The sequence below is a fragment of the Nasonia vitripennis genome, chromosome 1 (genome assembly GCF_009193385.2).
Source record: "Nasonia vitripennis strain AsymCx chromosome 1, Nvit_psr_1.1, whole genome shotgun sequence".
In the NCBI taxonomy this organism is placed as follows: Eukaryota; Metazoa; Arthropoda; class Insecta; order Hymenoptera; family Pteromalidae; genus Nasonia; species Nasonia vitripennis.
In genome coordinates this window covers 25,853,192-25,876,732 of record NC_045757.1, presented here as the reverse complement: position 1 = coordinate 25,876,732, position 23,541 = coordinate 25,853,192, and the positions used below count along the sequence as shown (strand labels likewise).

The 23,541-nt window shown below is 36.7% G+C and overlaps 3 protein-coding genes across 8 annotated transcripts in view; 1 reads left to right on the top strand and 2 right to left on the bottom strand.

The window, feature by feature from the left end:
• The window catches only part of LOC100118475 (transcription factor AP-2-epsilon), a 200,512-nt gene that overhangs the window by 43,767 nt on the left and 133,204 nt on the right, over positions 1-23,541 (top strand). The window lies entirely within an intron of this gene.
• Positions 6,997-14,547, bottom strand: SP43 (serine protease 43). Of its 4 annotated transcripts, none has more exons than XM_032599390.1 (13): positions 11,143-11,333; positions 10,849-10,934; positions 10,677-10,762; positions 10,466-10,607; positions 10,275-10,391; positions 10,032-10,184; positions 8,395-8,766; positions 8,215-8,325; positions 8,066-8,136; positions 7,913-8,007; positions 7,757-7,842; positions 7,573-7,689; positions 6,997-7,507 (listed from the first exon to the last, which is right to left on the bottom strand). In XM_032599390.1, exons 1-7 carry the CDS (start codon positions 11,195-11,197, stop codon positions 8,611-8,613), a joined length of 795 nt encoding a protein of 264 aa, XP_032455281.1. In that variant the 5' UTR covers positions 11,198-11,333; the 3' UTR covers positions 6,997-7,507; positions 7,573-7,689; positions 7,757-7,842; positions 7,913-8,007; positions 8,066-8,136; positions 8,215-8,325; positions 8,395-8,610. The 4 variants fall into 4 exon arrangements, with proteins under 4 accessions (XP_032455281.1, XP_003426199.1, XP_032455321.1 ...); XM_032599430.1 differs by lacking the exons at positions 6,997-7,507; positions 7,573-7,689; positions 7,757-7,842; ... (2 more) ...; positions 8,215-8,325; positions 11,143-11,333 and adding exons at positions 11,756-12,930; positions 13,036-13,188; positions 13,267-13,383; ... (2 more) ...; positions 13,965-14,026; positions 14,459-14,547 and having other exon boundaries at positions 8,538-8,766; XM_003426151.5 differs by lacking the exons at positions 6,997-7,507; positions 7,573-7,689; positions 7,757-7,842; ... (1 more) ...; positions 8,066-8,136; positions 8,215-8,325 and having other exon boundaries at positions 8,483-8,766; positions 11,143-11,328.
• On the bottom strand, positions 16,524-18,661 carry LOC100677915 (mite allergen Der f 3-like). The gene is made up of 6 exons (XM_003426150.4): positions 18,532-18,661; positions 18,387-18,451; positions 18,208-18,296; positions 17,845-18,103; positions 17,570-17,722; positions 16,524-16,867 (listed from the first exon to the last, which is right to left on the bottom strand). Exons 1-6 carry the CDS (start codon positions 18,578-18,580, stop codon positions 16,715-16,717), a joined length of 768 nt encoding a protein of 255 aa, XP_003426198.1. The 5' UTR covers positions 18,581-18,661; the 3' UTR covers positions 16,524-16,714.

Below are 23,541 nucleotides of genomic sequence, written 5' to 3'. Positions count from 1 at the left end.
TTGTGTGACTGCGTATAATTTTCGTCTAAGCGTCTTTTTTTAAACGGTTTGTCGGACTTTTACTTGTGCGATCGGAGGTTGGGTGCCAGAAAGATATATAACTGCAACTGAATCTAGCTTTGTCCAATATAAAGTTACTTATCTATAATCGATAATGTTTAAATCTCGGCCTTTGTACCGTTTTCGTACTCCATCAGTATAAGCTCTACCAGTCTATGCGCGGTTTGAGCCAACGCGAAACCTTATGTAACTCATGATAAAAAATATTGCGTGTAACTATTAGTGCGGTAAATTTCCAATCGCGTACGCGTGTGTAATTGACAACTTATTGACAATCATCATTCTTTTACTAAACCAACATGCCTTACAGTTGTTCGATCGTCAGTTGGCTTCGAAACACAAAACACACCTATAGTTATATCTACGAACAATATTTGTTCTATGGGATAGTAACACACCAGCAATAAAACGAGTTCAGATCTTAATCGCCGATCGAATCGCACTAATCACAGAAGACAGGCAAAGATAACATAAATATCATTACTCTCTTTCTGGCTCGTAAATCATTGGCTCGTGCTTTTTCTCGAGCGCCTCTACTGCACGGCAAATTACTCTTTACTACGACTTAACAAAGCGTGCCATTTCCGCCTACGAAAACAGAGAGAACACTCGCACAATAGAGGGTGAGAGAGATAGCTTTTTACCGACATCGTGTCCGCGCAAGACACACCAACGCGGTCAATGTTTACGATCGATAAGAAGCATCGACTGCCGCGTACAGATGCCCCGCGAGCCAGTATTATACTCGACGCGCGCGGGCTGCTCTCGGCTCCGAGATGGATATATTATCTGCGCCGCTTCGTCTGGCAAAGTTGATAGTCTTGTGTTGCTCCGTTTGGCTCGCCGGGCGATACTCTGGAAACTGCGCGCTCGCCGTAACCGTCCGCGGCTTTTTATCCCCCTTTGGATGAAGCTGAAGAGCGAAGGAGGCTCTATAAATCGCCCTTGTATAGCAGACTGGAACTTTGGTGTATACAGAGCGAAAGAGAATATAACATCTCGCATATTGTAGCGATGCGCTAATTAACAAAATTAAAAGGCAGACACGTTAGAAAAGAGCACGTTAGCTGGGGGTGTAAGGCGAAAAAGCAGAAAACGAGTGGTGCGGTTCGCGGGAAAAACGAAAAGCACAAGCGCGGCGCAAAAGGGAGAAGCTCTCGCGGACGTGCGTGCACGCGTGCCAGACCCGCGCAAACATAAAACACGGTGAATGGCACACGCTGGAAGTTTATGGAAAATATAATTAACAGGTCGTACAAAAGCGCCTCGCTGCAAGCGCGTGTGTGTACATGCCACGTCGCGCGTCACTGTCTCGCTCCTTTGTTTTTCCTCCTTTTTCGGCATTACGCGCGCGCTGAAGCTCGTCCGGTTGTAAGCTCTCCTGGGTATAGGATGTAGCCGCGCGGTGACACACGTTTCGCGACGAGACTTGTGTTTACAGTCGCGGACTCTACTTTGACGGTTTCGTGCTGTAGAGATGTGAGTATAGAGAGAACGAAGCTCGCTCGTTTTTGGTGGAGTTGGTTAACGCTGTTTCGTCTTATTGTAATTATGTGTTTGGTTTACCGCGAAAACTAACATTCGAATTTCGATGCGCGATATCGTTAGGGATTGGAGTATGTCGAATTCGAGCCGATGCATCAATTTTCGGTTTTAATTGAAACGAGACATTTCCTAAAATACATGATATCGTTTCGTTTTGCAATTGTATTATTGAGAATCGTCGATAATAAAATGCAATTCGCGATATCAGTCGGATTGCATCGAATACACGTTATCGGACAATTGGTCAATCGCTTTGTCCGGTGGAAGCTCTCTCGCCGCATCGCCCGTTCAAAGGCTGCACTATATCCTCCCGAAGAGCAAACTCTAATATCCCGGCACAAGGAAGACGAGATCGAGGCCTCTAGGGTCTGTAACGCGCGGAGAGACCACAAATCTATAATTTGTCCGCGTGCTCCGAGTGGAAAATCCGTATAATCGGCAAATAGCAGAAACTATCCTATTCATTATCTCGTTCTGTGCGTTTGCTACCATTCTCCACCAGCAGCCCACACCACCCTCTCTTCCCTCTTTCTCTCCGCACCCGCCTTTTCGCTATGTCCGCAGGCTGTCTTCGGCTCTCTATCTCTCTCTCTCTCTCTCTCTCTCTCTCTCTCTCTCTCTCTCTCTCTCTCTCTCTCTCTCTCTCTGCGAAATATAAATCCTCGGTCATTATGCTAATCTGCCAAATGATAGTCTTATGTGACCAAGGGAGTGGGGGAGTAGACTCGAGGATTCGAATCATGTGAGAGCGAGAGAGGTCTGCACGTAACATCGGTGGGAGACCAATTTTCGAAGCATTTCTTGATTAATTCCCTCCAATGCTATACGTCCAAGCGACGGCCTTTTAAACCAATATCTCGCGTGCCTTATTGCCTCTCTCACTGAGTTTGAACTCGATCGACTTTTCGCACGACCTCCTCGGGTATGCGTATTCAAATTTTGTGAGAACTGTCTTATTTCTCTCGGATCAATTGAGATATAATGGTAAGAAGTGTCTTTTTGTTTTCTACTCGCGGTAAATCACAGCCGACGGCAATAAATCCACCGCGGATCCATTAAACGAGGAAACACCTTTTAACGAACGAACGAGCAAGCCGATTACGTTTATTAAGCAATATTTCGCATCCGAGTTTAATTCCCCAAAAATCCTCTAGGATCGTCGTAAATCAAGTGCCGGCCCGCGCTGCTCTGCGAAAGTGCATAAAGAAACTGCAGAAAAAAATAATTCCTCGCAGTTTGCTTGAATTATGAGCGAACGCGCGCGTTAACTGCATCCTCGCAAAGCCGAAGAATCTCGACTATCCGCCGCAACACACACACGGGCGAGATCGATTAAAGCGCCGAATCTCGCTTCGCTTCAAGACGAAAAGCGCACGCGTATATAATTCGCACGGAGAATTCCAAGGTCGCGCATCATCATCATCATCATCATCGGAGATTTAACTGCATGGCGAGTATAGATCTCGCGAGCGCGCGAGCCACCCACGCGCGTCAGCTCGAGTTTGAGTTACGGTCTCTAGCGCACCTGAAATTCATCCATGCCGATAATCGTCTCTAATCTTCCACTTTAGAGCGACTCGAGCTCTGAGCCTTTGTTGGACCATTGAGTTCTCGCGTTTACCTCTTTTTCTCGTTCCGTGCTTTACCCCCATTGTGCGGATTATAAATCATCGGGCTCTGTAAATCACTCGCGGGATGAGCCGAGAGAGGGAGAGAGAAAGGGCGCAGAAAGTTTTCGGCTGATTTTTTCCAGAGTTCCGGACTGATTTCGATTTTGGGTGTTGCTGCGGTGTTTCTCGTATAATAACCGGGTTCTTCGCCGGCGCACCGCTCGCTTGGATCCGTGTCATATATCAATCATTCGTTCGCGTGCTGTAATTGGGCAGAAGTAGGATTTTTTCTTTATAATCTGTACAAAATAACATAGTTCGAGAGCTCAAGATTGATTTGTAACTTTTGCTTCTTTTACCTTTGTGCGGGTCTATTTTTATCGATTATGCGGGGGAGTGCGTTGTTTACTAGGGGAAAACCCAGGGTTTCGTTTAGCACACAATTCTTGCTTTGTATGTCTAGGTACGGAAAGCCTTTCTGCTATGCCTTTTCGAAAATTAAATTTTCATTCAAAATCATGAGCGTCAAAACTATTTTGACCTTTTATGCTATAAGGCTCAATATTTTCATTGAAATAGCTACGATGTACAGTACCTAACGACACTATTCAGTTATTCAAGTTTTAAAAATCAACTAAATAGCTGCTGTTTCTTAAAAAAAGCTTACGATGTTTGTTTCAATCAGTCGACTCGAAACGTGCACTCATGCAAAGCACACTGTTAAAAACATCGCAAAAATTCCCACTAAGTATCGCGAAGAATTCATCCTCCGCGAAAAAAACTTTACGACCTTCTTTACCTCACCTCCTGCGCAAGAGAGGACGGAAAAAAAGTTTCTCCCCGAAAGTGCGCAAAAAATAAGCAAATGAAAATGACCAGTCATCAAACGAAATAATAACACGCGCAGCGCGCTGTATTAGAGCATGCAAACACTTTGGCAACCATCAACACCATCTCTCTCTCTCTCTCTCTCTCTCTCTCTCTCTCTCTCTCTCTCTCTCTCTCTCTCTCTCTCTCTCTCTCTCTCTTTCTTAGCGGACTCGCGGCTGCGCAGAAAAACGAAGAGGCCGGTCTCGGCCGCTAAGAAATTACAGAGTGACTCCGGAGCAAGAAATCCCCCTACGCCTCGACTGCAGTACGTACGCGTATATATATAAGAGGAGACGAGCTGCAAGCGACGACGATAATCCAAACACCGCACCCGCTTATCCTTGTGCCAACGAACCTACCCTTCGGCCAAAGAGCGAGAGTGAGCCGGGCTCGCATTAATTACGCGCGCAAGGTGCGCCCTCGTATGGACGCATTTTGCGCGTTATTATTCATCCGGGGCCGCCGGAAAGAAGATCAGAATAAGAGAGGTGAGAGAGAGAGAGAGAGAGCGTCGCTCGATTGCGAAAGAGGGGAGAAAATTTAACGAGGGAATATATGATTGCCGGTATCCGTGAAAAATGATAAATCAGCTGCATCTCGTACTAGGGCGCGCGCGCGTTATTAATTGAGACTGCCATCATTATCTTTGACTATTTCTTCAGGACGATGCTCGCGCATAATTGTACGGAAACGGATACGCGCGGCCCGTTTAATTTTGAAAGTGCTACAACAATCGGCTCTCAATTTATGACGGCCCATTAAAGCTGCAGCAACAGGAAGTATGCAAATCTCTGTTTTGCCCGTTAACAAAAGCACGCGGATTCAGCTTCTGGGGCTATGCATTTTCAATTCAAAGTGCGCGCGTCCGATACATCTTCGGAGTAGGATACATAATATGCGCGCGAGGCGAAAACGACGCGCGGTGGTGCAAGCTCTTATATGCGGCGGCGCATATGCCTTAGCTCGACCGTGGAGAAGGAGAGAGAGAGAGAGCCTGCACTTCTCGTCTTCCAGCCTGCGGCTTATCCGAGCAGCTCTGCCCACGCGAGTGCACATGAGCCCGCATTCCGTTCGAAGTTGCTTCTTTTTGTTGTTGTTGCTGTTGCTGCCACAGCTGCTCCTTCTCGCTTGCTTAGTTTATATGTCGACTCGTGCGGTTTATGCTCTCCTCTGTTCTTGTTTTTAATTGGAAAATTATTTTTCCAGGCAAAAGCAGAGGCCGTATCTCATTCTGTCGAGACCATCAATTTCAGTTCGATCGCTTCTTATACGTTCTTTATTGTGATTTCTGTAAGCCTCGGCACAGGACGCGCAATTAATATTTTGATCGCATAAATCTTCAGTATAGTAGAGTATATACGAATAATGTGGCTACAACGCTAATGAAGTTGTCGCCTAGTATAAACGCGAGTCACCATTTTCGCGAATTAGCGCTTTTAAATTGTTAGCTTAGCACGTCGAGGCAAAAAATCTAACCAGACGCAAAGCCGAAAGCCACAGCGCGCCAAGCAAAGGGGCACAAGAAACGTGTCCTGAGGGCTCAAACGTGCGTTCCAGAATCTGCGACCTCTTTCTCGCTTTTGCTCTTTCTCGCAGATGCACACGCGCGCCTTGAGTTATGAGTGAATTTCCAAAGTTTACCCAAAATCGTGCTCACGCATACACCGCTTTTTTTGTTAAGCTACATCGTTACTGCCCTTAAATTTTTTAGAAGTAGCCTAATTATGATTAGCGGAGTCTTTTTGTTTAGCGCAGCTGTGGTTACACAGAAATGACTAGAGTTAAGAACGACATTACTGCGGATTCTTGAAGATTTTTGTGAGAAATATTGCGAAACTGAACAAACATTGAATTTAAAGTTTTTGCCCAGACGAGTTCGAAAAAAACCTTTCTCTGAAATATATTCGCAGCTGTTCATACGACGATTATAGGTGATTTTTTAATTGGAAAGTATCCCAAGATAACTGTCGCATATACCTATGAGTCACATAAAATGTAAATGTTATTCATGCAATCGCATCTAAATAAAAGTAGCATTAAATTCTGATAGGATAATGTACCGTTAAGTCCTATAACTCGCTATAATCTTCTCTAAAGGAACGTCTACGTAGCCATGTATGCACGAAGAATGCAAATCAATCTCAATCCAAAATCCAATCCGCCTCCTTCATGAGCGAAAAAACGAGCGACAGCGACGAGACATCACTCGCGCGCCATCAACGCTGCTATACACACCTATACAAGCGCATCACACACACACGCGCTTGCACATGCATAAGCCCCACTCGCTTTTCAATTTGCCTTCGCGACTCCGAATCTGTGTGTGTTGCGTTGTGCATTGAATTGGTCGGCGAGCTCGTGTCGTAAAAGTGACTCGTTGCCCCGGAGTAACGAGGCGCGCGTCGGCTCGTAAATCGAACGGAATCGTGAAGGACAGCAGCAGTGGCGGTGCGGCTTGTGTTATTCCACGACGTAAATTGAATTCCGATACGTACCGATGCCAAGCGTCATGAGCAGCAGCGTCAGCCGATGTGAGGAAGCGAGTTTGCGCAGGGTCCATGCTAGATAATACACTCTTTTTATTCAATTCTTTTTTTGTTTGGCTGTCCGTTTTTCTCTTTTCATCTCGTCTGATCGAGCTGCGTTGCAGTGCGCAGCCTCCGGGTTGCATGCCCCATGTATAGGTTTCGAGTTTGCTCGTCAACTAATTCAGAGGTTGATGGATTTGTCGTGCAGTAGTTTTCTTGATTATCTCGAGTTAAAAGATAGACGATTTTGTAGATGCAGTGGCAACGTCATTAATCTTCATTACGGGCTCTATGTGTTACTGATTTTGAAAATAAAAGTAATTATTGCAGTAGTGAACTAAATTTAACATCGGATTTTAGAGGATGAAATAAATTATACGTTGTTTTAACACAGTTGTTTTCTCTTAAGTATACATGAGGCCTTCAACCGATAAAAAAATAGTTCATTTGGTCGACTAAACGTCTCGTGATGTCGTTATCTAACTTACGTCAGTTATGAGGAACTTTGCAATTATATCTATGCAAATCGACATGCGACTACGTCTTCCGCTATTTACATCTTTTTCACGTGTTTGTTTATCCAATCGAGGTATTCGGACACTCTTACATGAACATCAGGATACAGGGGACTAGCGCAATCAGGATCCTTGCTTGACCAAGAAATTATTCAGATAAGAATGTTTTTGTGGATCGTTACAGGGCCTCCAGAATCTCCCTATAAAATATAGAGTCAAACATGGTAAAAAAATCGATAGGAATAAAGATTTCATGCGTATACAGTTGTTCTGGATAAATTTCCCTTTTGACACTATTGTTATAAAGGTTTCTGCAATATTCTTGATCCACAATTGACACATCAACCTTTTTTAATTTTCTAGAAGGACTTAACTCCAGCTGTAGATAAACTTGGAGTTATTCGTTTTTCTATTAAATCATCTATATAGTTTTTTTCTACTCACTCCTTTCATGCTTCCCCAACCAGATACAAGAGCTTTTTCATTGATCTTCACAATTTCGTGAGATTTTGGTAATACAACAGGAGAAATTAAATTGTCGAATTTAAATGGTGTGTCTACCTGAAAGATTTGTTTCCCACTAATTAATATTGCATGTATCACGGTTTTAAATTATCGTGTATGTTACCTTCATCAATGCGATATCGTTGGCGAGGTGTCTTGGTACTTTAACTAACCGTGCACCCGACAACTGCTTGTATTTGCTCAGTTTGGCTATGTAATATACCATGTAAAAATACGTTATGAAACTCAAAAGACAGGATTGAAAATATTTTTATCTTACTTGAATCCACAGTGTCCCGCTGTTATTACAAAATTTTCGTTCAAAATAGATCCACCACAGTAATGAAATGAATCAACAGCATATTGAAGAGAAACCTAAAGTGTATCGAAATTATTATAGTATTTAGAATGAATTTAAATTTGGAAAAATTACTTGATAAGGTAGCTCTCCAACTTTAGCATTTATTCCATTGATAATTCTTGGTTCTTTCCTATTGCTTATACCTATTAGTTAAAAAATATACTGGTTTATGGTTATTAAGTCATACAACAAAAGTAATACTTAGCGATAGCTATCCATACCTTGAGCAATAGCTGTAGATAGAAATATAATATAGATAGAAATCCATGACACAGAAAAAAAAAGAATTATTGATCAGCAGTATGCTCACCAAATGATTATTACACTTACAACTGAAAAAGAATATTCTAATATGGTTATTTAGGCATTCATGTGAAAATCATGAAGATAAGATAACGAACCTTAAAATTCATGTCATATTTTGAATTGCAAAGTTTACATTATAAGAGCTCAATATTTTTTTTATCTTTACGAAATGGAAAAAATACATTTTCAAGAACGCATTTTATAATATATTTCACACTACAAGTACATACATTGTCGATTCTTTGTTAACGACGGTTAATTTTTTATTATGAAGTTATCATTTAATCATGAACAAATTTATAATTGTTTATTTATTGCATATGTTCTCGTATCCAATCTATATACTCAGAAACTCTTGTATAAATATTCGGGTAAACATTACTGCCACAACTTGGATCTTTGATGGACCAAGATACTATACCTACGAGAATACCAGAAGTCGTTGTTAAAGGGCCTCCAGAATCACCCTATACAAGAAAATATATTTTATTTACATACATTATTTTCGTAATTTAAGACCCTCAAACTCTATAAATAATCACACTTGAAGTCTCAAATGCATAAAGATTTAAGTGGCCAGCCTGGGTTAAATCCTACAAAAAAAACAACAAAATATTCGTCCAAAAATTTATTTCTTTTCACGTAAATTAAAAAACAAAAAATATTTACTGTAAATATTTACACTATACACTATTTCTACCAAGAAATATCATATATATACCATACAAAATCAATGACTAAAATTTATGACATTTTACTATATAAATAAGTGTTTTTAGTCACTTGCCACGGCTTTGTGAAAGACCGTCTTCTTTACTCAACCCGGGCTCAAAATGTACCTTAAACATGCCCCCTCAGACCTAATGAAAGACATTTCTAAAAAATATTAATTAAATATTGTTAGCAACAAGTACAGTGTGAAAAATATTAATTAAATTTATTAGCTACGTATGCAACGTATGGATATATATCCGGATCTTTCACAAAGCCGTGGCCAGTGACTAAAAACACTTATTTATATAGTAAAATGTCATAAATTTTAGTCATTGATTTTGTATGGTATATATATGATATTTCTTGGTAGAAATAGTGTATATTGTAAATATTTTCAGAAGATATTTTTTGTTTTTTAATTTACGTGAAAAGAAAAAAATTGTTTGGACGAATATTTTGTTGTTTTTTTATAGAATCTAACCCAGGCTGGACCCCTTAAGAGTTGTTGGTTCTTACATAGATTTATTTAAGATATGCTACATGCATTATTGTTGCAAAATTTTATAGGTCTAATTCAACAAGTTTATTAGGTTAGTACATTACAATACGTGTGACTTAAATGGTTCTTTATGACACGGCGCAGTTAGCACCCAAGCGTAGCGAGGGCGCTAGGCGCCGTGTAAAACTGAACCATTTAGGTCGAGAGTATCGTATTAGTATATTACGACACAAGTGGCATAAATAATCCATTAAGGCACGGCGTGTATTAGCACCTGAGCGTAGTGAGGGAGCTAAACGCCGTGCCGTAAACAGTCCATTTTTGCACCGTGCAGTTAGCGCCCGAGCGTAGCTAGGGCGATCAGCATGGTGCAATAATGGACTATTTATGCCACGGATAGGCGTGACATAGATGCGGATTTATGCCACCCAGTGCTATAAAATATATTTCGCATATCTTAGCACTCACCAACTCATGAGGCGATTCCGAAAATATTAAAAATCAAGTTTTTCAACTTACATTACAATCCCCGGACATAATACTATTATCGTTATCATCAGCACACATTTGTGTGTAGTAAAGATTGAATCCTTTTTTCGCCACAGCTCTACGACACTTGCCTTGATCAGTTACTTCTAATAATACTTCTTGAAGTATATTAGCTACTGTACCCTGTTAGTGATTAGCAAAATTAGTGTTAAAGTGAAATTACATGAAGTCATTGAGAAAAATTTAAATATGAATTCCGAAATAATCTGTTACATTAAGAAGTCTTCCCCAACCAGAAACGATAACAGGAGTATGTGGCCGGAGTCGTAAATGGAGCTCTGGAACACGCACTGCCTTCACTCTGTTAGAGAATCTAATACGCCTAGAAACCTAAAATCATAATAAGTTCCCATAATACTGTGATAAAGAAATATACTATAATATTTAATGCGTATTCATTTTACCTTAATCAAAGCAATATCATTTTTGAACGAATCTTTGCTAGAATACTGTCTATTAACTATTATTTTAGATGCTTTATATATCTCGTATGGTAGTTTGAGATTGACAGTGCCAACTACGATTTGTAAACCGGATACTGATAGTCTGGAATTAAATCATCTCATAAAAATTTTCACAATAACCAATTTATTTAATTAAAATAATAAACTATACCCAACAGTACAATGGGCAGCGGTGACTATGTATCTATGATTTATGATTGATCCACCGCAAAAATGACGAGGATTTTGTAACGATACCTAAAAATTAATTTTTGAAGTAATCTTTAAAAATTATTCATTGATAAAATAATACTTTATTAGAACCATATAATATTTTTTATTACTTGATATGGTCTCTCCCCAATCTTGGCATCTTTGCCGTTTATAATCCTGTCAGTAACTTCTGACGATTCTTGGCCCAACACTTGCTCTAACCAAGTGCATTAAAATACTTTCAGTCATAAGAAGACAATTTAAATAGATCTTTATAAATAAAAAATTAAACACTAAATTCTCATTTTTATTAACAATCTTGTTTTTTTTAATAAACAATTAAATAAAAAATTTCTCTAATTCTAATTTTTTTGCATAAAAACTTTTTTGGAAAATCACAACTATTCCTTTTTTCAAATACTTACTATTTATAATAAAAAAAAGAAGACACCAAAAAATTGTTATATTGCACGGTAACATTATAAAAAAGAGTTTTTTAAAATAAGAATAGTGTAGTCCTGTTATATACGACAATCTACTTACAACTTACTCTTGTAAGTGTATGAATTTATGAAAATATTATTTGCGGTAGTCGTCCTGTTCTACTTATCGAATCATTATTTCTTGTAAAATTTCATAAAGTACTTCTTCACAGTACGATAACAATAGCTATTAAAGTCAATTGTTAAAAATTATAAAAGAGTACCAATTATTTAAAAAAAATTATTGCCCAAGAGATTTAAAACAGTTGATAAATGTAACAAATAACTGTATTAATTATTGGCAATGAATTTTCTATGAATAATGATGGGTTTATTTCTAATAACATTTACATCAGAAAAACTATAATAAAAAATGACTTTTCCTAATACTGCTAACTTTTTTATTCTCAAGCACATTATACATTATTATATCAAACAAAAACGTGAATTTGTATATCATCGTTTCTAACAACATAATCGCAAAACTATTAATTTTATTGTATGCTCGTGGGTAGTCAACAAAATTAACGATAATGTTTTACAGATATGTACTGACCGTGAGGAGTTAATACAATCGTTTCAAGTTCTTCAAAGAATCCACTTGATACTTGAATTATTTCAAATTAGTATAATATTAAGTAGTATAAGTAATAGAATAATTTGGTTTTTTGTATCCTGATATCATTATGATGAACGGACTATCTACCAGCTCATTTCGTAACAGTTCTGCAATTGAAAATAATGAGAAACTCGGGAGAATGCTTGTACTTTTAAGTCGTAACATTTACCGCTTATTACTTTCTCTACGTCATAGTATATGGTAAATGTCAAGTAAATAAAAAACTCAATGACTTATACTTTTATACAAAAGATATATCATGTTACTGTTTGAAAAATAGTGTAAATAATAAAATATATTATGACAACCAAAATATTATTCACGTCTTATTCTACGTTAACAAGTCAAGTCTCAACGAGGAAAAAATGTAACGTCTAGATACTATAAAGAGTAAAAGCTACGATAAGCGCACTTGAACTAAGCCTAGAGCCTACTTATTTAAGCCGTTTATCGAATGCGTAGTTTTAGTTATTTCTTGGCCTTGTTAACAGACAGCGCTAATAGTCAAGTGTGTACGCGAGAGACCGCCCGCACCGCATTAAAAGAGACTCTGACTGCCGTATAGCTATCTATCTCCTTTTATCTGAATAAAAAAAATAACAGTTTTCAACCCTTGTTTTGTTCTTTCATTTCTATGTCACATCTTGCACGTTCCTGGGCTTGGCCCTTGTATGGAACAACGGGCCAGCCTAAAGGCAGCACTTCGTGCCTCCCCATGATATGACGGATCATGGAATCATTTGTTTATGCTACTAATAAGTGTAAATATAATATTTGTATAACGGATAAAAATCTATCATAGTATCATTATAAATAATACAAATGTTATAACGAATTAAATATACATAATTTATTAAAAAATGTACACATTTATTTACAAACATTTGCACATAAAAAAATGACATTTATGCTTGTCAAAGATGATTGTAATTTCTATACATATTAATGCCAGTTTGCACTTATCTAGTATGCTCTGCAATCCAGTCTACATATGCAGAAACACGGGTGTAGACACCAGGGTACTTAGTGCTAGCGCAGTAAGGGTCTTTGATGGACCAGGAAACGATGCCAGTAAGCTTTCCATCAACGGTGAGGGGGCCACCAGAGTCACCCTAATAACATATCATAAAGTTAGAATTTGTTAGACTTATATCTAACAAGCATTGGTAAATTTTGAACTCTAAGAATAATTTGATGTATTTAAGATTAACACTCACGTTACACTGTCCTCTACGGGTGCTAGGGTCATTGGCGCAAATGTTGGTTGGGAAAATTTCTCGGCCATATGATGCCATAACGGTACGGCAGTACTCTTGATCAGCTACGTAGATCGAAGCTTTCTGAAGTCTGTCCGGAGTTGGGGAGGATGACTGTTCAACATTATTTCGTAGATTATTAGTTCATTAAAATTAATGAGGGAATCACAAAAATTAAATAAAGAAACTCACGTTCCAAGTTCCACCCCATCCAGAGAGTACAGCTGTGCTGTTGGTCTTAACTTTTACATTAGGATCAGCGAGGGGCACTGGTGCCACGATGTCGGAGAACTCGAAAGGTGTAAAGACCTAACAGAAATTGTTCGTATCAGATATGTTAGAACCACACTTTTAATCACACAGCTATAATTTAAAAAAATTCCATGTAAAATTTACCTTGATCAGAGCAATATCGTTTCTGTTGGACTGAGCTGGTGCGTAAGCTTCATGAACAATGATTTTTTCAGCTGGGTGAGACTTGTGGGGGTTTTTAAGGCTAACTGTTCCGACAACTACATTTACTCCGGACGCAGATGTACTGAAATCGAAAAATTCAAATTAAATATGTACATACACCTAGAAAATTGAAATAATATTTTTATTTTATAAAACAATATCTTACCCGTAGACACAGTGAGCAGCTGTAACGACCCAATTTTCACTCACAATAGATCCTCCACAAAAGTGTGCATAGGTTTGTAGAGACACCTAGTAAATTAATTATAAAAGTTATTATTAAGTTTATTAATTGAAATATATGCAGTCAAAATTTATATTGAAATTAGTCTTTTTTTTTGCGTTAATTATTTATATTTGTTATCTTTTTTCTTTAAGCTTAGCTGAATTTTTTTCAGCCTTAGTATCATTATTTGCAAATTTAAGTGTGATACCTGGAATGGACGTTCGCCAAGTTCAGCATCTTCACCATTTACTACTCTGCCCGTTGGAGTTCCTAATTAAAATTATAAAATATTAATATTCCTTACTCAAAAAAGGTTGATCAATAAAATTAAAATAATATATAACATATATTTAAGAGTTAGGATAATATTATTTATTTAACTGTATTAATTCATTTCCTTAATAAAGTTTCAAATTTCAAATATCTTTAAAAATTTAGACGAATTTAGAAACTGTTGAAACCATATCTGTATGTCTATATTTGAAAGGGGGACTAAAAAATTTATCATCAACCAAACTATTTTCATAATAGCCGATAAAAATGGTCGTATTTATATATATATATATACTTTTATAAAAAATATGATAACCAATTTGGGACAAATAGGTATAGACTCGGATGATGATTTGAGTACTTGTGATCGTCTTGTTGTACGATGTACTATTATATATTAAAAAACTTATTAAGACGAAAAAATTCTACCTTGTGTTAAAGCCAAAAGGCCAAATAATACGAAAACGATCTTCTCCATCCTGTACTACGGTAATCACTGCAGTGATTTTTACTGTGTCAAATCTTATATAGATATTCACTTGACATTATCTGCCAAAGCGATCATTGAGATTAGACGATAAAATATTGATAAATCATAGATAAATCGTTTCGCGGCACATGATCCACGTTTAATTTTATTTTGATGACAATTTATTATAGATCTGCAATTACTATAAGGTCAAATTTCAGTAATAATTTTTTAGGAATAAAAATACTCAATGTTTCTCTTCCAGAAATAAGAATTCCAACAAATCTTGTAAACATTTTTTGTTTGTTTCGCGAAAACATTTAACATTAGTTAATCGCGGAATGTAATTAATTTTTAGTTACTTATATATGCTTTTTGAAGTTTTTCAAGGATTAAACCTATATTTTTTTTATATAATTACATATATATTCTCATGTACTCTTGCATACATATACACACGTATAAACCTATATTTATACAATTTGAAAATGGCACATTACCCTCCCCCCCCAGAATATTGCCACCCTCAGCAATGTAGCCGGCGCGAAAAAAAATTGTGCTATGTTCATTGCCCTGAATAAAAAGTTCTCGTTTCTATTGACTTCTTTATCTGAGCTAGAAGAAAAATCATATATCTAATATTAAATCTGTAGTATCTAATATTAAATTCTGATTCCAGGATGTTAGTACTTCAGTTTCCAACTGACAATTACAAGATTAATTTATATAAAATACGTGTGTATATATGTGTGTGCGCGCGCGTGTATGTGTGTGTGTGTTGCCTGGCCAGATTGGTGTAGTCTTTAGAAATAATCGGACTTTACGTTTTTGAAGGTGCTGAATTCGAATATCGAGTTTTTTTTCTTCTAAAATATCTGCATATTTTTGAATTTCTGAATTCAAAAAGTAAACCTTTAGAAAATATGATAAAAAGTTTGGCAGCTTATACTATAACTGCGCACGTAGCGCGTGATAAGTAGCTAGTTTAAGGGGACAAACCAGTTTTAAAACCTGAAAAACAAAATCCCTACAAATAATTACAAAAAAAAAAAATTATAATTGGTAGATAATTTTTATACAGATATTTGGTTATAATACCGGTATTATAACCAAATATGGCCATAAATGGAAGTACCATATAAGGATAATAACACCATTTATGGCCACATCAAATACTTATATTTATATTTAATATATTTTAAATAGTCAGTCCCAAATCAGTACATATTTTTAATACGTATTACCAGGCAAATTACATGTTTTTAGTGCGTACTAAAGATACATACAAAAAATATGTATTTATTTTTAACAGGGCCATACTTTACGTCTACTGTTTTAAGTATTTTCGCACTGTCCGTAGGATTTCATGTAACCAAATGGTTCGATTGAGCTGAAATTTTTTGAGCATGCTTTGTTCATTTGTAGTTTTAGTATAAATGAGGGCATTTCAATTGCTGAATTTTTGACCTTTTGTAAGCTATTTATATGCCACATTACCCTTCATAAAATATTTTATAAATATCCAAATTAAAATCTCTTCATTCATTATAACTCAATGTTGCGTGGAGCTACGGAGTGGCCACGCAAGCAAAATATGTTGTTTTTTTTTAATGTTTAATGTCGTAATCTGACACCAATTCATAAAAGAGCATAGCCAATTGAATTTATTGAAACAGTTACATACAGTCAAGAGAGATATGTTTAAAAAAGTATTCGTATATATACAATTGCAAAATTTGACTGATTAAATTTCAAAAAATTAATTTCAATCCATGTCGTATTAAAGAGTTTGCAAAGATGAATAAGTTTTTTAATGTTAACAAATGCTCAAGAAATGGGAGAAAAAGCGTTTCATCACAAGTTATGTCTAGGCTATTTCTCATAGCCATTTCATAGTTTCCAGCTCATTTTAAATATTCGAATTTCTACCAGGGTAATAACCTTAAATTATTCTTAAATTTATCACTACACAACAATAGGTATGAAAAACTGAACCATGGGGTAATGTTAAAATACAAATTTAAATTAGTAGAAAAAATTAATTTTATTCAAAATTGTGTTTTAAAAAATAAGTTAACATTTCGTAAGAATATTATGTATGTACAACAGACGTAAAAGTAACCTTTTTTTTCAATTTTTGTCAATTCTTTGATGGTGTTAAACAATTCTTGTTCAGAAACATTCGGTACATATAACTAGAACAAATGTATGCAGTCTTATACGGCATGTTCAAGAATCCAGTCGATGAATTCAGGAACACGAGTGTAAACACCAGGGTATTCAGTGCTAGCACAGTAAGGGTCCTTAATTGACCAGGAAACAATTCCAGTAAGCTTGCCGTTGACAATCAATGGGCCACCAGAGTCTCCCTAAAAACCAAGATGTCAACATGAGATTCCAGCTCAAACTAAATCATTTAAAAATGATTTCAATCAAAGTAAAATTAACTACACTGAGAGAAAAGAATCCTTGTCGCAAAGTATTCGCGACTTAACTACAGCTTATTTTTTATGTATTTGTTGCAAACGAAAATTTCTTCATAGTAAGAGAAGAATTCTTAACTATTAAGGATTTAGGAAACGTGTCGGCTGCAATCGGAGACCCGTACATGCGTTTATACTATTTCACGCGTGATATGCTTTTTTACGTACCTGGAAGAAAGCATATTGATACACAACATTTGAAATATCGTAGGGCTTGTTCGATGAAGTCGAAGATTCTGTATGCATAAATACTTTTGTGATAGTTTCATGCGCACAGAAAAGCGGGGTTATGCGTAAGGTTATATTCGTATGATACCTATCGTGCTATCATTCGAATATATTTTGCAAAAACAAATAATCTTTCAACATCGAATAGTCTCAGAGCGATACTAAATGATAATAAAAAGTGAAAACAAGTAATTATAAAGTTTTAGTTATTTTACGTCGATGGAAAGAAAGTTACGAAAATTAAAAAATCTGAAAACCTAACTGTTAAGACGCTTGGATTTCTCCATATTTTAATCGAATTTTCTTAAAAGTTAAGAATTCTTCTATGTGTCAAGGATTCTTTTCTCTCAGTGTACATACGTTGCATTGTCCTCTCCTGGTTGTCGGATCGTTAGCACAAATCTGAGTTGGGTGGATGATCATCCCTTGCTTCTTCATTACTTCACGGCAATAGTCAGGGTCAGCAACCCAGATTTGAGCCTTCTTGAGAGTGTCGGGAATACCACCGTTAGCCTGTAGTTAGTAAAATGAATTAAAAATAGAAACGCTTCTGATTTGCTAAATCTGATGCAATAGAAGAAGAGTGATACAGAATCTTTCAATAAAACAACAATCTGTCACAGAAATATACTTACACCTCCAAGTCTGCCCCATCCAGAAACAACAGCGGTACTGTTGGTGGCGATTTTGGTGTGTAGATCTGGCAGAGGAACTGGCTGTACCAGTTTGTTGAATTTGAAAGGAGTGTTGATCTTGATCAAAGCAACGTCATTGGAATACGAGTTAGCAGGGGAGAAACGTTCATGAATTGTGATTTTCACAGCCTCACGGGTTTGACCTGGTTTTTTGTATTCAAGTGTTCCAACAACGATGCTGATTCCATCGGGCGGTGATCTGCAAAAACATATCATAATGAAAACATGTGTCAAACATATCTTTTTCGTTGAGTATGCAAGAATGAAATGGATAAGTCCAATTTGAACAAAGCTAATTCTTACCCTTGAAGACAGTGAGCTGCTGTCACGACGTAGTTCTCGTTTAAGACAGAACCTCCGCAGAAATGGCTGCCGTATCTTTGCAGAGATACCTAAACAAAAATACAAAATTGGTTAATAAAAATTACTTAGGGAAAAATTATTTTAAAAATCATTAAATATAACGAAGGCAGCAAACTTACTTGGAAAGGAATTTCGCCTTGTTTGGCATCGATACCATTGACGATTCTCGGGTTGAGTAATCGCCCTGTATAAGAAAAAAGTATTAATATTTTATCAATCTCAAAACAACATTTGCAAAATCAATAGTATGTAAATATTTCTGACCTTGAGAGAGGGCAAGAAGCCCGCAGAGGAATAACACAACTTTCAGCATTTTTTGTGTGTAACAGCTGTAAAGATGAAGAATTTCTCGAACGCTTAGTATTTATATGCTTCGTTGTCAGATGCTGCTGCAGGAAATGCCAAAGATATCGAGATTAGATAGTAAAATCTTTTGTTTCATTCAACATTGATTAAATTCTTTGACGAGATTTTTTTACAATTATTTTATTATCTGCTGATTAAGCAACGCTGATTTAATGTAATGTACGATTTACGAATGATACTTCCTAGATATTTGATATTGATTTTTCACTGACAATTTTTATATTATTATTTGTTTTTATTTGTTTCAATATTGTCTTGGAGTTCAAATAAATATTCTGAACTTATTACTTATATATCTACTAGGTTCTTCAATTCCCAAATTTTTGTATGATGATATACTAATATGTGTTGAAATAATAGTGTTTAAATTTGTTTACTATATGCTATAGGATTATGGTACTTTCAGCATTGCAAAAAACCTTGTTCCTGCTCACTTGCAAAACTCTCTCAAGATTATCTTGAATCACAATATTTTTTCCTTGACCGATACGTATCTTTTAAAATCACATCATGCAGACGATGACTGATTGAAAGGTCAGTCGTATATCCGTTAAGCCAATTCAAATTAGATTTAATATTTACTTGATTGACAATCATTACTTATTTAAATAATTATAATAGTTTTTGTCTCCATTCTATAAACAGAAAAAAAATGTATACACGTGAATCTTCTATAACAAAAGCGCAAAATAATAGATTAGGCTGAATCATAAAGAAAACAATAATAATTTTATCTAGTAATTAAGACCATTTGATTCATTTATTTAAATTTTAGTAATTAAGAAAACAGTTCTTTTTTGGTCCTTGTCTTTTTATGTGACTTGAATCTCAACCCTTGCAGAGCAGAATCAGTAATCTTACTATAATAGTAATATTTGAAAATTATTTTGTGTACTCTATTATGCCATTCATTGTTTATTATCATATTATCATTAAAAAATAAGTTAACATTTCGTAAGAATATTATGTATGTACTACAGATGTAAAAGTAACCTTTTTTTTCAATTTTTGTCAATTCTTCGATGGTGTTAAACAATTCTTGTCAGAAACATTCGGTACATATAACTAGAACAAATGTATGCAGTCTTATACGGGATGTTCAAGAATCCAGTCGACGAATTCGGGAACACAAGTGTAACCACCAGGGTATTCAGTGCTAGCACAGTAAGGGTCCTTAATTGACCAGGAAACAATTCCAGTAAGCTTGCCGTTGACAATCAATGGGCCACCAGAGTCTCCCTAAAAATCAAGATGTCAACATGAGATTCTAGCTCAAACTACATCGTTTAAAAATGATTTCAACGAGTCCCCTTAAAAAATGGAAACACAAGATTTCATCTCAAACAACATCATTTGAGAACCATTTTGAAAAGAATTAAATTTACTACATACGCTGCACTGTCCTTTCCTGGTTAATGGATCATTAGCGCAAATCTGAGTAGGATGAATTGCTCTGCCTTGTTTCTTCATGTTTTCAAGGCAGTAGTCAGGGTCAGCAACCCATATTGGTGCCTTCTTGAGAGTGTTAGGGATGCCGCCGGTAGCCTGTAGTCAATAATACATAAATTGAAAATAGTAAAACTTCTTATCTATTAAATAATTAATTGAAAGTTTTACTGAATAAAAACCAATATCACATGTGGAAATATACTTACACCTCCAAGTCTGCCCCATCCGGAGACAACGGCAGTACTGTTGGTGTCGATCTTGGTATGTGGATCTGGCAGAGTAACTGGCTGCACCAATTTGTTGAATTCAAAAGGATGGCTAATTTTGATCAAAGCTACATCGTTGGCGAATGAGTTGGAAGGAGAGAAACCTTCGTGCATTGTGATTTTTACACCTTGACGGATTTGGCCTGGTTTTCTGTATTCGAGCGTACTAACAACGATGCTTACGACGCCAGGCGATGATCTGTACCTTTCTCAAAAATTGTATGTACAAGAATTAATTCCATTAAACCAATTTAAAAAAAAAGACTAATCTTCTTACTTTCGAACGCAGTGAGCTGCTGTCACGACATAGATCTCGTTTAAGATAGATCCTCCACAGAAATGGCTACCGTCTTTTTGTAACGATACCTAAACAAGGATCAAGTATTAATCGATGGGAAAAAATTGATTTGATAAATCGTACAATCTAGACAAAAAAACTTGCTTGGAAAGGAATTTCGCCTTCCTTGGCATCGGTACCATTGACGATTCTCGGACTGAGTGTTCACCCTGTAAAACAATGTACTTATTATTAGATAGATCTTGAAATAGTGTTTGCAGTATGAGACAATATAAATAATCCTGACCTTGAGAGAGGAAAAAAAGTCCACAGAGAAATAACACAACTTTATGCATCTTTCAGATGTAGTAGCTGTAAGTATGCGTAATTTCTCTTGTTCTCATGCTTTGTATTTATATGCTTTGTTATAAAATGCTGCTGTTGGAAATACACAAGATTTAGAGATTAGATATAGTAGTGTATTACGCACCTAGGTAGGTCTTAGAATTGGCGAGTCAGTATAACATATGTAGATTGATACTACGAGAGCACTACTTCCTAAAATACGTTAAAACACTCTCATATTTCAGTAGTAAAGATACTTCTCGTCTTCATTCTATGAACTGATATTAAACGTATGTACAACAAAAGCGCCAAATTATAGATTTGGTCGGATCGATGCCGAGACAAGAACAAATCACCGCAGAGTTGTTTATCACTCGACACCCCCAAAATCGAAACTTAACTAAATCCCCCGCACGAGAGACTTTGAAGGCAAAACAAAATCAAAGCACGGAATCAAAAGACCATCATCTGCAGCGGCGTCAAACATATATTGACAAGCCCATAAAGAGTTACAAAGACTCTGCACACACGTGTGCAGCCATACCCTTCGCTCAGCTACACACGGACCCTCTTTCTCCTCTCATTCCAGTTTGATAATTAGCACGTACGTGTCTCCAAAAGTCTGCGGGTCTCCTTTGGCTAGTATGGCGCCAGCCAAATTACAAGGCTCATATCCATCCTCCTCCGCGCACGAGCGGCGCGCTTTATAATTATACATTTTGCAGGGACTCTCGAGCAGAGAGAAAAAGGCATAGGGCCAGCGTGCGCGCGCGCATCATTGCTCGCATCAATGTTTTCATCCACCTTCGCCTTCGCTTTCGGGGCCTTTTTTAGACCCTCTATTCTATGCTCCGCAAGGGCCTGCTCTCGAATGAAAAGGTTACTTGACCCCGAAGAACGCCCTGGCGCCTGATAGCCCTAATACCATAGGTGAGCTGGGCATAAAGCGCGCCAGAGAGCTGAGACTAGGAACAATCCATCGAAAAAGAGGATTTATACGTGCGGACGATGAGACGTGCGCGGAGATCGCGAATAAAAGGGGGAGTTTTTGATTCGCATGCAGGGAAGCGTCTGCTCGAAGTTTGCGATCGCCGAGATCAAAAAGAGCGAGAGATGCGAGGCGCGAGATGTCGAAGAGATTTAGGGAGGTAGGTGCCTTTGGGAATTGTTCTTCGATATATTATTGGTGGTAAAATATTATTTTTTTTTATCCAAGCAAATTTTATTCCATATTTTCAGGTCATAACCCTGGTAGAAAATTAACGAGTGAAAACCGTTAAAAAGTTAATTTTAGTTGACCATTATTTTCAAATTTGAATGTAAAAAAATAAAGCAAAATGTTACTAATATTTTAGTGATGCGTGTCTATTATACCAACACAGTATTATTTTTAAGTTAAAAATTGTTTTTCCTTTTTTTCTTGCATTAAAACGTTTGCATGTTTTGTTACAATTATTTGGATTTTTCACGATTGCAAGATATTTTTCTATAATTTCTGGATTGTAACAGTCATTTGACAAATTTCAAGCAAATGTTCTGTTTTATCTTGAGTTAATGTGTATATCTATGCATTTATAATGTTTAAACTCTTATTTATTTAAATTGTTAACCACAACTTAGCTAAGTGGCCCAAAAATTAGCTTATTAACCGTTAACGTTTCTACCAGGGAACTTTTATGTCGAAATATTCTGTAATATGTATTTTTATAACATGTTTTAATAATCGAAATGTACATAGGTAGTAAGCGCTTCAAATTTTTTGCGAACCATGACGCATTCACATGTAAAGTACACGAGTTATCATTTATTATTTGTAAATATTTAGGCTTTCTAATAAAAAACTCTTTGCGTTGAAGCAACACCAAAGATAAGTCGACAGCCGAACGTTTCGTTAATGTCGATAATTGGCGCGATAAGATTTCAGCGTTTAACTTGACTGATCAGAATTTAATAGCGATTACAATGTACAATTTGTAAACTCACTTCCTTCTCTTTGCTCGAGCGAAGATTCGTTTCAATAATCATGCATAAAAAGTCTATAAGGTTTTTTGACAAAATAAGAGCAAAAAACAGTTTTTTGGAAATATAAGTTTCACGAATTACAGATTTAAGGAAACTGTTTACCTCAACGCTGAAGAATAATAATTATAACGTCGACACTTGATTCGGGGCACGTGTTCGAAAAGTTGTGTTATAAACTTTCAATATCTATTTATCGCTAACCCATCGTTGATGCGCAGTAATTTTAAATCTTTCCACGAACAAGTACTCGATGCACAATATCAAAGGCCAAAATCAACTGGAATCAATGATTCAGTAGATGTTACCTGATAGTGGTCATTCAATTGCCTTACCAATCAGCTATTATTTAAAATTGCAGTTTTCTGTGAAAAAGCCGTACACTACTGCAACATTAAAAATGACGAAACAAATTGTAGTCTACTAATATCCTCAAAAACTAGTAGAGCTCACTAATACCGCGATCGCGCGCCGAAATCGCGGCTACCCTTGAAACCAGCGAGCGTATAAACCTCGTCTCCAAAAAAGAGTAAAAAAACCCCGCGCTGGAAA